Raw genomic sequence first — 12,733 nt, forward strand, 5'->3', positions numbered from 1 at the left:
AGTTAATGTAAGCTTTACTCATGACTAATAAATAAACTTCAACTTGCTGCTCAATGGCAATCGGGACCCTATGGACAATCCTAACTAGGCTCACACGGAGCATGAAAACTGGAAGACGTCTGTTTCTGTGCCGTAAATTTTTGAACTGAACGTTCGCACTGCACAGAGGTACAACCAAACTTTTAACTTTTTCTTTTAAATCGAAGAAAGCACCTTTCAACTGAGGAGGAATTTAAATACAGACAGGGTAGGCTGAAATTGTCCAGGATGGCGGTTTTCGAAGAGAGTACTGTTGGCAATCAGCCTATGTTGACAGCACTGTTAAACATAATGGACCAAATACAAATTTCAGGTCAGGTCCTATGAACGATTTGTAATGAACACCCTCAGAGGGACCTGACCGTCCACCTCAGTAAATAACTTAATTGTGCTGCAAATTTGGGAACCTCTGCATTACACCACTGGTTTCCAATTGAACATTTATTCGATGCAATTGCTACCCAGCATTATTTCCCATACAAAACACTTACCTCTTTCTCAGTATCTCTAGATATACAAGTCCATTGGTTTTCTTTCACACTGTACGCCCAGAAGTCTGCCAGGTCTTGTGTTCCATCCCATCCACCAAATAAATATACTGTTTCTGCGAAGGAGAAAAGTCAATATTCAGAGATTTTCCACTGGAATTTTTCACCTACGTTTCTGCAATCCAGCCTCAATGTTGGTAACCAGTTTTATTCTGGGGATGTCAACTGAATTGACAGTTTATTCACTCAAGGATTTCAGTGTTAAATTCATACTGATAGCATCCAGTTTGTTAATTACAAAATATTATTTTCAATTACTTTCCAACACCTAGCTAACAATACTCCTTTACAGGAGATGAAAGAGCTGGTAAGGTTTCTAGCGCGAGGGTTTATACTAACAAAAAAGGCAATGCAAAGTTAAACAAACCAGCGTCTGTTTGAGGATTACTGCAGTGCGATAGTCTTATTTTAGTATAATCTTGAAATGGGCTTCGCTGTGCAATCTAAGTCTTGAAACCCTTAAAATGAGTTAAATCTACAGGAACAAGGGGCAGAGTTCAGAAATGAAATTGCGTTTCTTCACTCAACATCAGTTTCATTACTCAGTAAGGGACTCAAATGGCTAATGAATTTCCAATGAAGCAGAAGCCACAAAACCAAAGGCATCTGTTACAAGTAACTAATTTACAGTTCACATTAGTATATTAGAAGTAATGTTTGGATCAAACTTTTAAAAAAAAAGGATAAATGCAACTAAAGCAGGTGAAGACTATTACACTTAAAAGGTTGCGGCTATGTTGGCTTGAGAGTTTCATAGCTAGAAAGACAAGATTGCAAAACAGCTGGTGGCCTTACTTAGCTGGAGGATTTATTTTGGGAATTAAACCTGCAGTTAATTTTAAAGCATTGAGTGTTCTGGAAGACAATGTTGTCATGGAGATTGTGGGATGAGCTTAAGGACATTCCAGGATTTCAATATGTATATTTTTTCCCTGAGGGAATGAGTGTCCTGCAGTGAAGAGAAAGGCCATGCCTTCAAGGTGTTGTTATTAGCAGACTCCAAGCAAACATGGTGCTTGTTTCGTAAGGTTAGGATTCAGGAGAAATTCCAGGAGCTGTTTGAGAGCTCTATGCAGTTATGGCTCAGGAGAAGTCTTGGGAGCTGAGAAGATGGCAAAAAGTCATTCGCTGGGTAGCACTGGGCTCAGAAAAGGCCACGCTAGCCATCTGCAGCTTGGTGTAGCTGGGGAGACTGGAACTTGATGAAATCCAAAGACAATGCCAGCCCAGTGAAGCTAGCCAGCTCCTAAAGAGTTGAAATTGTGCAAGTAAAGGCTGGAGTTCAGGCTCTGAATTCCAGAGGGAATGTCTCCCAGAACGGGAGTGTGAAATCCTAGAAAGTCTCCAGTCACTGAGACAGTCCAAGTTGGACGAGTTTTGAGGGAATCTGGAGATCCTTCACGAGTACATTCGTTGACATCAGTAGTGTTTACTGACATCTGGGTGAGTTGCTGAGAAATCCGGTGGATCTACCACGGTCACGTTTGCCATTTACAGTCATGCCATATGTGTGCTCTTAGCTTGCCTGATAATTCATACGTACCTCATATTACCCCTGATTAACTTGAAATAAATTGTTTCATCTTTTTGACCCTGTATAGTAAAGCTTATTTTTGTTTGTTCAGAACTAGAGGAACCTTGTGGCTTTATTTTCTTAACTAGTGCCTTAAATCTCAATTTTTGTTGAATTTAGACAATGCATTATTGACCCCTAACAGATCTTACTAAAAACATGGTGGTTGGGTCTAAGATTAAACCAGCTAAGACATGGCATTTAAGGTTACAGAATCTCTCCCATGAAAATCTTGAATTTCTTCAGAAATGTTATTAAAATAAAAAGTAATATCTGCCCAAAATGATGTTGAATTCATGGAAACTGAAGCTCCATTCCCTTGAAGATGCAAATTACCAATTTAGAATGAATGTCCAGATTCAAACTAACCAGCTGAAAGTAACTCATCCAAAGATAAAATACCTTTGCAATGCATCTATAAATAACTGCACCAAAACACAAAATTCTCAGAGATAGGAACAGAAGTAGGTCATTCAGCTCATTGGGTCTGCTCTGCCATTCAACGAGATCATAATTGATCTAGTGTGATAATCCTCAATTCCACTTTCCCACCTTGTACCCGTAACCCATGATTCTGTTACCGATTACAAACCTGCCGACCACAGCCATGAACATATAGTTAACAACCCTGCCTCTACTTCCCTCTGTGGTAAAGAATTCCACAAATCTCACTACCTTCAAAAGAAATTTCTTCACATCTCTGTATTAAATGGGTACCCCTCACTCTGAGATGATGCCCTCTGGTCTATCCCTCTTAAGGGATAACAACCTCTCAGCATCTGCCCTGACAAGCCCCCTGAGAATCCTATTCCTATATCTCTCACTAAGGTGCCATCTTATTCTTCCAAACTCCAATTAGTACAGGCCCAACCAACTCAACCTCTCCTCATAAGAAAATCCCTCCATACCCGGGACCAACCTCGTGAACCTTCTCTGGACTGTATCCAACGCCACTTTATCTTTCCTTAGATAAGGGGACCAAAATTGTTCATGGTATTTCACGGATTAATACAAGTTTAGCATTGTATAGCTTTGGCACCTTTAAAATTAACAGGTCCTTATGTTTCTTCTGCTCCAGCTCTATGGTAGTAGGTTATTTAAGAAAGGAGAGGGAGAAGGACAAGGACAAAACAACTGAGATGTTTTTTCATGAAAAATGGCAAAAGCCAATTTATTTGATCCTTTTCATGTGATGTTTTTCTTTTCCCCAGTAAGCAAACCAAAGCGGGAGGGGGGACAGAAACACTTGGCTGTCATTCTATTTTTAAATAAGGTTATGATAGTTCATTAACTCCAATTACACTTCAATAATAGACTCGTTGTGTTTCAATTTAGAGAGAGCCTTCTATGTTCATAAATTCTCACAGTTCACAGAAACCATAACATCACAACAGCCTTATTGAACACAAATCTGGCACAATCCTTACTTCCTTTAGCAGGACTGAGCCAAACTCAAAGGTCAGCAGACGAGACCTTCTCCCCCCTACCTCACCCCCCAAACAATCCAGACTGAGCTTCAATTCAATTTGGGATCACCTGCAACTGTTTCTTGTGAAACTATATTATCCTGTCCATTTCCTCCAAGTTATTCTTGGAACAGTACAGAATTCTCCTGAACCAAACAGTTGCAGTACCTTTTTTTCCAAATTCCCCCCCCACCCATTTTCTCCCTTTCCTGTGGTGAAAACAGAGCCACCGTTGCATACTTCACTGACTTCAGCAGCAGTCATGTGCTACATGATGTACGTCAATGGGACTGACTAATACTGCAATTTGGAGAAATATCTTTGTAGGCCTCCAGAGTTCTACTATTCTCAATTTAAAATTTTCCTGAAAACATGATACCAGTATCAGTCAATCCCACTGAGACGTTATGCGCTATTATTATTCCTGGCGTCTCATTACACCCAATTTGGAATGATCTCATTTATAAGTCATGGTTTTACAGTACAGAAAGAGGTCCTTCAACCCATCATGTCCACATTGGCAATCAAGCACCTATCTATTCTACTCCCACTTTCCAGCACTTGGCCCGTAAGCTTGCATGCTATGACATTTCAAGTGCTCATCTAAATACTACTTAAACATTGTGAGGATTCCCATCTCTACAGGCAGTCTGTTCCAGATTCCCACCAACCTCTTGGTGAAAATGCTTTTCCTCAAATCCCTTCACCTTAAATAAGGGGAGAGATTCCTTCCTACCCCTTTATTACTTTGTTCATTTCAATCAGGTCCCACCTCAATAAGGCCCTGCTTTAGCCTCCTCTGCTCCAAGGAAACTAAGCCCAGTTTAACCAGCCTGTTTTCATAGCTGAAACATTCCAGCCCAGGCAACATCCTGGTGAATCTCCTCTGTACTCTCTCCAGTGCAATAACATCCTTCCTATAATGTGGCAACCAGAATTGCACACTGTACTTTAGCTATAGCTTAACAAGTAATTTATAGAATTCCATCGTAACCTCCCTGCTCTTGTACTCTATGCTTAAGCTAATAAAGGCAAGTATCCAATATGCCTTTTTAGCCACTTTATCTACCTATCCTGCTGCTTTCAGGGATACTTGGACCCCCAAGGTCCCTCTAGTCCTCTGTACTTCCTAGCATCCTAGCGTTCATTACATATTGCCTTGTTCATTTGTCTTCCCAAAATGCATCATTTCAGACTTCTCAGGCTTAAGTCCCATTTGCCACAGCTCTGTCCATCTGACTAGCCCGTCTATATCATCTGTAGTCTAAAGCTTGCCTCCTCACAATTAATCGCACCAGCAATTTTCATGTCATGTGAACTTACTGATCATACTTCCTACTTTCACATCTAGATCATTAACATATACGACAAAAAGCAAGGGACACAACTCCGATCTTTGCAGCATAACACTGGACACAAAAACAAACTTTGACCATCACCTTCTTGCCATTAAGCCAATTTTGGGTCCTTCTTTCTCCCCACTTCTGTGATAGTCTGCAACTTTGACCTGTGAACTTCACCCTCCTCTGACCAATCAACATGCCTTATCCATGCTCTCTGGAACTTTTTTTTATTAAATTCTTCATTTGCTTTGGCTCAACCTTCCACTAAATTAGAGGCAGAATGGAAACCTAACTTATTTGAACCTCAATAGCGAACAGGAACACAGGAATTAGGAGCAGAAGTAGGCAACTTCAGCCCTTTGAGCTTGCTCCACCAAACAGATCACGACTGACATAAAAGCAAAATACTTCAGATGCTGGAATCTGAAACAAAAACAGAAAATGCTGGAAAATCTCAGCAGGTCTGACATCTGTGGGGACAGAACAGAGCCAACATTTCAAGTCTAGGTGACTCTTCGACAGATCGTGGCTGACGTCTCCCTGCTCTCAAATCTGACAGTAAAAAAGCACATGACAAATGAATCCAACTCAACAGCTTGAATTGAGGATCATCTTGCAGTCCTCTTCCCTAACCCAAAGACTTCACTCTAGCTAAGTTAAGTATCCTCAATATTTTTTACTACATCTGAAACAGAATAAATCATTAACAAAATACACCAACAGTCCAGCAAGAACCAGCTCATAGAAAGTAACCATCTAAATACCAACTGTAGTTACAACTCAACTTCTTATTCATAGCAACTAGATCATCTCAAAACTTTGTTGCCAAGTCCAATAAGTTTTTTTTAAAAACTTTTTGAATATAATTACCGCTGAAAAAACAACAAATACATGCGGAGTGTGAAGGCGCCTTAAAGAAAAATAGAAAAAAGGGGATGATTAAAATTTGACTGTTGATCAAAGAGACATCTCGGGTACACTATGCAAGTTGGAGTCATCATGAGATGGCAAGATGGAGCAAAAAGGTTTCAGAAAACGGGACAGAATGGCTGAAGGCTCTGAGAATTGCAGGAAGAGAAAGGTACAGGAACATATAGTTGATTACAAATTTAACATGTGGGCTTGGACGTAGGGTTGGAGTATACAGCATAACTTATATAGAAATAGACTTAATTTCAATTGGCATTCTTTGCTCTTTCTGGAGTCCACCACATAATTCAAAAAGCACAGGAGTTATCCTAATGCTCCAGATAATATTCCCATCACCCACTCAACATCAATTATTCAGTATATGGGATCTTGCTGTATGTATACTAAGTGCACTATTTTCTTACATTGTAAAACAGTTGAAAAGAATTTTATTGTTAATTTTATCTGTACGTTTTGCCCGAGGCCTACTATTGAGCTATCTCGGGAGGGAAACATGGGGCAGTACCAATGATTCAAGCCATTTTGATGCACTTACCAGTAGAGCTCTTTGAACCACAATGTTAATCGAGAAAAATATGCAAGACAGGGACACAGAAGAAAATAAAGCAAACAAAAGAAAAACTTGCAAAAAGATCAACTTGAGGCTGCAGTGTGCATATATATGAGTGTGGGAGAAAATGGCTCAATGTAACTTTGGATAATGGCAGACCAAAGAAATTACAAGCACTGGTTTAGTTTGCAACCTGCAAAGGAAGAGACAAAGGGAATAGCGAAGTTCAAATGCAACTTCCACATTGATCTTCTGCCTAAAAATAACAAAGCTCAACTGAATGCCACATTGAAGAGACCTCCAACACGCATGGGAAATTGTGTCTGATAAAAATGGCCTCTAAATTCTTCGATTGTCACTCAAATTACTCAACTTTTTTTTTAAAATTGATCCTTAACAGTTAACGTTTTTAATCTCCCCTCTGCAGATCTGATAACGAGTTTTGAGAACAGCAGCATTCACTTCAAAATATTTCCAGCTGTAATTGTGAAAACTACGTTCTATACCATTCCACATTACCTACAACTGTAAATATCCAAGGGAGAGAAGTAATCTCTAACCTGACAAATGCATTTTGTATTTTCTAAGTTTGCAAACATAGAATATAAAAGTTACGACTTTTATTGCAATAAGCATAACTCACAAATAAGATAAACCAGAAATAAGAATAGTCCTCTTCCTTTTCCAAAGCTTGACTTTAGATTCAACTACTCAAGCGTGAAGCAGACATAACACGATTATGTTAACAAGAGAACTCTCTAATCTCATCATTGCTATTTGCTTATTAATGATGGGGAGTTTCCAGCTATTTGTCACTTTGATCTACTTCAAATGGTTCTAAATGGTGGGTCACATTTCAATCAACAGACCACTTTGAAGCAACGTTCCACACCACCAAGGTGGTTTGTGAGACCTAGCATTTATTCTTGAACATAAAGTTAACCCTTGAAAATAACTTCCGAAAAAAGATGAGGATTGATTTAGATCCCACGCTCTCAGTTTGAGCACATAATCTAGTTGATGCAGTACTCGGAGTGCTACGTTGTCAAAAGTGATTTTTAATCTTAAACCGATGACCTGACTTGATTATTCTGGTGAATATTTAATATCCTGTGACGATCTGACAAAGATTATTCGCCATGCCTAAAAAATGTAAGGTCGTAATAAACAAAGCAAACAGGCTGCTCAGTTATATTGCTAAATCAGATTAAAGCTCAGGCCTTGAATTCTTAAAGTGCTATGGTGTTGCCACATCTGAATTATTGCAAATAATTCCATCTTGGTGAAACAACAGGACCATATACGATTCCATGAAAGTATCTACAAAGGGGAAAGACAGGTTGCAGGTTCGGGTATAATGTCCAGTATACTAACAAAACAGCAATCACATTTCGTGGTTAAAACCCCAAACATAATTTGTTATCTTGGACCACACACAAGGTTAGAATATCTTCACCACTGTGAAGAAATGGATAGCAACAAAGGAGGTTTGGGAAAGGTTAAATACTTTTCCCAGTGATTACAGTCACTACTCACTGATCCTTGCTTTGCTGTTAATGCATTCTGCTTTCTGACCTTTACATGGCTGTTAGCATCTTCCTTAATTTTTATCATTACCATTCCCTTTGTTGTGCATCCAGGACATGTTTGTCAAATCTCTCCTAAGCTCCCATCCATCCCTGACCTTCTACTTAGCTCCACCATCTCTTCTCGACAGAATAAAATTCATCACATTTCCACCTCTCTTCAGCCAAAGGTTAATTGTTTCTCTCTCTACAGATACAGCCAGGCCTGCTGGGCTTTTCCAGCATTTTGTTTTTTTTTACTGTTAATAGTCATTGTCACTATCATGCTCTATAAACAAAATAAATCTTATATCACCCTTTTGTCTTTATCCATTGCAAATTTTACCCGTAGTTTCCAGTACAAACATACAGCTTAAATTCACATGAGCTGTGCCTGACAGCTTCAGGAGCATTATGAGCCAAGCCTTTTTGAAAGTTGCAAAAAGGATGACAGTAAAGAGATCAATGCAGACTGAAAAGATCAAACTTCCTTTTGTTGAGAGACAGGACAAACTGAGTTTTGGAAGAATTATACCATCCATTCTAATCATCCCAGAACAGCAAACTGTGTGCCCTAGAAAATGGAGACTTTGTTCATAATTCCTTGCACAGCAGCTGGGTATAAGATTATATTCTTCAGTGTACAATTCAGAGAATCCAATCTTGGCTGCATAATGCAATGTAGATCAGAAAGTATTCTTTTACAAATTGCATGAGAAAAATAAGCATATTAGTTAATGTTTTTGATGCCTTTAGTTATTGAAATAAAACTGTTCATTCCATTGGCAGCCCTTACAATGGATCACTGCTGACCGTGCAATCACTTCCCCATGCTGCATGTGACGTCAATAAGGCTCTGTTGCTGTTGGCACAGTCTAGCTCATTCTAGACCCTTCCATAGATCTTGTTAATACTCTGAATGACCAGTAGGAGGACAGACACCCTTTGAAACAAAACTAACTTCCCGTTCCCAAAATTCATTCAGACCTAAAATGTATGTATTTTGAACATTCGTGGTCTAAATTCGATCATTTCAAAAGAAAAGATCAAAAAGAGATATCAATCTGGACTGTTGAAGAAGCTTCTATTTTTCCCTTGTGTTTTCACTTCTCGACACAGCCAGACATTCTATCTTTGCAGTCAATTCAAAAGTGCAGGTACAGCAACAACATGGCAGTCTCAAATGAGACTACACAGTGAACTGCACAAAGCATTTTTATACAATACACCTCCCTATTCCACCTCCTCCATGCCAAAAGTCCTTCAAGCTAAAATTATGTCCTGCTGTCATACATAACCTACAATTACAGGTACAAAATTGTTTTTCATTCTGCAAAGCGCTCACATAGCAATTTCCAGTACAGATAATAGCTTAATCTTCCGTGTTGACATGGATTACCTCTTATATGGAACAAACAACAGGATGTTATTAGCCCCTCGACAACACTTTCACAGATTGAAGAGTTTATGAAAGTGGTTAAATTATGGTCCAGTCTTTTGTTTATCAACTGCACAATATTTTTTTCCTGCTGCTTAGAAAGCAAGGTTTTCCAACTTTAACTTTCTGATTCAATATATAACTTGCTTACCTGTTTGAACATCAATTACCATCTGATGACCTCCTCTCATTCCAGGTCTGTTGTCATCTCCATCACCTGGACGTAAAAGGTAAAATTCTTTTAACTTGTCTGAAATGGCAACTGGATCATACCGTCAATACGAGAACGCAAAGGGAACATGAACAAAACAGCAGCTGGTGCAAAAACAAGGCACTTTTAGCAAACAAACCTGGATCTATCAAACAACAGGGGTAATGCGGTGGCATAGTGGTTAGCACTGCTGTCTCACAGCACCAGGGACCCAGGTTCAATTCTGGCCTTGGGTGACTGTCTGTGTGGAGTTTGCACGTTCCCCCAAGACTGAATGGGTTTCCTCCAATGCCCAGTTTCTTCCCACAGTCCAAAGATATATAGATTAGATGGATTAGCCACGGTAAATGTGTGGGGTACAGGGATAGGACTTGGGTAACAGAGATGGTGCAGGCTTGCTGAGCTGAATAGCCACCCCTTGCACTGTAGGGATTCTATGAACAGTACTCCAAGGGGTGCTTCTAAGTAACACAAGCAGGCACCTGGAGGCAGGGTGACTGCCTGTTCTCTTCACTGAAAACAACTGCAAAATAAAAATTGAATATTTGCAAAAATCGAACCCCAAATATCAATGAAGGATACTCTCCCCAAATCGCTATGTAAATCCTTCACAAATTTTGAGTCTTTTTAAAACCTCTCATGCAGGATTGCTTTGTACCCTAAATTACTCCCAATAACTTCAAGAATCTCTATACATGCCTTGAGACTTTCAGGAAGTCACCCAGGTAAACAAGTAGCAGGCATGTTTAGTCAAGGGTTTTAGGTATTTAGGTTTTAGCAAGGAGATGGGGGTATAGTGATCACGTCACTGGACTATAATCCACAGACCAAGGTGAATTGCTCCAGGGATAGTTTCAATTCACACAGGGCAGGTGGAAATTAAATTCAATTCATAAAAAAAATCTGGAACTGAAAGCTAGACTCAGGAATGGTGATGATGAAACCATCAATTGTTCTAAAAAACCCCATCCACATCCAATTCACCAGTGTCCTTTAGGGACATTTTCTTTCTTTAGGGAAGGAAATCTGTCACCCTTACCCGGTCTGGCCTAAGCATGACTCCAGACCCACAGAAATGTGGTTGACTTTAAGTTGTCACTGAATTGGCCTAGTAAGCCTCTCAATTCAAAGGCAATTGGGAACGGGCACTGAATGCTGACCCTGTCAGTGATATCTATCTCTTAACTTGGCAATGCATATTAGATCAAAACCCTGACTAAGTACTGTGCTAACCTTTTATAAGATGGCTTTGAATTACACTAGGTTTCCTCATTCTTGCCAGAATTTAAAACCATTAATCCATTTCAAATGACAATAGGTCCCCTTACAGGTTAAGAGTTGCTATTCTCTTAATTTTACAGCTGCCTTCTGCTGACCAAAGACACTCTTTGCATTGTAAATTTCATGCTACAATTGCAAAAACAAACCACAAAATCCAAGTTGATTCAATCACTAAGTTTGCCACCCATGCGCTAGGCTCCATCTCAAAACTTTTACTAAGGAAGATCAGGGCACCAATCTCTTTGACATTCCGTCAGGTAGAACACACTGGGCACAAAATCCTTAATGTAGTTGCCTGCTGAACTGGCTATACTGAGATCATTTTCCTTCATAAGGGATATTCACCAAAGCAAAGCCTAAAGAAGCTAAACTCATTTTTGTCACAGTACTCCTCAAGCACTAAAGAACATTTCTGAGCACAAATAATTCCTATAAGTAAAACTGAGCTTCCTAAGCTATAAAATATTAACGCCAGAGGAAAAACAAAATTTGATCAACCTCTGCAGGGCGTACACTGCATTTTTCATCAAGACATGAAAACGCTTCCGAAGAGATCAAGCATGCACCATGCTAAATTACTGTGAAGAGTTATCCCATTATAGTTCTAGAGCTCTCAACATTGGTAAACAAGTGAACCTTTGAAAGCAATTAATATTGCAAGGCATATAGCTAGGGCAGTAGAGGGGCTTGAAACTAAATAAAGGGGGCAAAGAATCACGTTTGGGAGGATGCAATGATTGCATACAAAAGACAAGGCAAGACAGCAAGGTGGGAATAAGGGAAATTATGATCAGAGCATGGTAGAAAGGATACAAACCTAATGAACAGTGGCGCAATAGTAATCGTTGCTGTCTCATCGCATCAGAGACCTGGATTCAATTCCAGTTTTGGGTGACTGTGTGCAGCTTGCACGTTCTCATGTCTGCATGGGTTTCCTCCCACAGTCTAAAGATATACTGGTTAGGTTGAGTCGCCATGCTAAATTGCCACTTAAGAGTCAGGGGGATTAGCAGTGTAAATGCATGGAGTTACAAGAGGAGGGCCTGGGTGGGATTATTGTCAGTGCAGGCTCAATGAGTCAAGTGATGACCTATATTGTGGGGATTCTATTCTATTAGTGTACCAGCAGATAAGATGATATTAAAAATGGTACTAAGACAGGACAGAAGGCTCTTTGTCAGAATGCACTTAGCATGCGCAATAAAACAGAAATTGACAGCATAAACAGCAATAAAAGTACAATCTGAAAGCCATTACAGAGACATGGCTGCAGGATGACAAATACTGGAATCTGAATGTTCAAGGGTACATGGCATTAAGGAAAACAGAAAGCTAAAAATAGTTGGAGGGGTGCTCATGAAGGAAGTAAAGTGGTGTGGGATAGAGGGAAATTTGGCTGATTGGACAAGTAACTGGCTAGCGCAAAGAAGACAGAGGGTGGTGGTGGATGGAAAATTTTCAGACTGGAAACCAGTTACCAGCAGCGTACCACAGGGATCAGTGCTAGGTCCTCTGCTATTTGTGATTTTTATCAAAGACTTGGAGGAGGGGGTTGAAGGTTGGGTCAGTAAATCTGCTGACGACACCAAGATTGGTGGAGTAGTGATGAGGTGGAGGGCTCTTGCAGGCTGCAAAGAGACATTGCTAGGATGCAGAGCTGGGCCGAAAAGTGGCAAATGGAGTTTAACCCTGATAAGTGCGAGGTGATTCATTTTGGTAGGACAAATTTGAATGTGGATTACAGGGTCAACAGCATGGTTCTGAGGAATGTGGAGGAACAGCGAGGTCT

The 12,733-nt window shown here is 39.9% G+C and overlaps 1 protein-coding gene across 2 annotated transcripts in view; it reads right to left on the reverse strand.

The window, feature by feature from the left end:
- The window catches only part of mkln1 (muskelin 1, intracellular mediator containing kelch motifs), a 148,250-nt gene that overhangs the window by 68,556 nt on the left and 66,961 nt on the right, over positions 1-12,733 (reverse strand). For both annotated transcript variants that reach the window (XM_080207657.1, XM_080207656.1), the window contains exons 8-9: positions 9,604-9,669; positions 531-643 (exon numbers count right to left, since the gene is read on the reverse strand). In XM_080207657.1, the coding sequence (XP_080063783.1) occupies positions 531-643; positions 9,604-9,669 (179 nt within the window). The remainder of the gene's footprint in view (positions 1-530; positions 644-9,603; positions 9,670-12,733) is intronic.

The sequence above is a fragment of the Carcharhinus amblyrhynchos genome, chromosome 19 (genome assembly GCF_965287045.1).
Source record: "Carcharhinus amblyrhynchos chromosome 19, sCarAmb.v2.hapA, whole genome shotgun sequence".
Classification (NCBI taxonomy): Eukaryota; Metazoa; Chordata; class Chondrichthyes; order Carcharhiniformes; family Carcharhinidae; genus Carcharhinus; species Carcharhinus amblyrhynchos.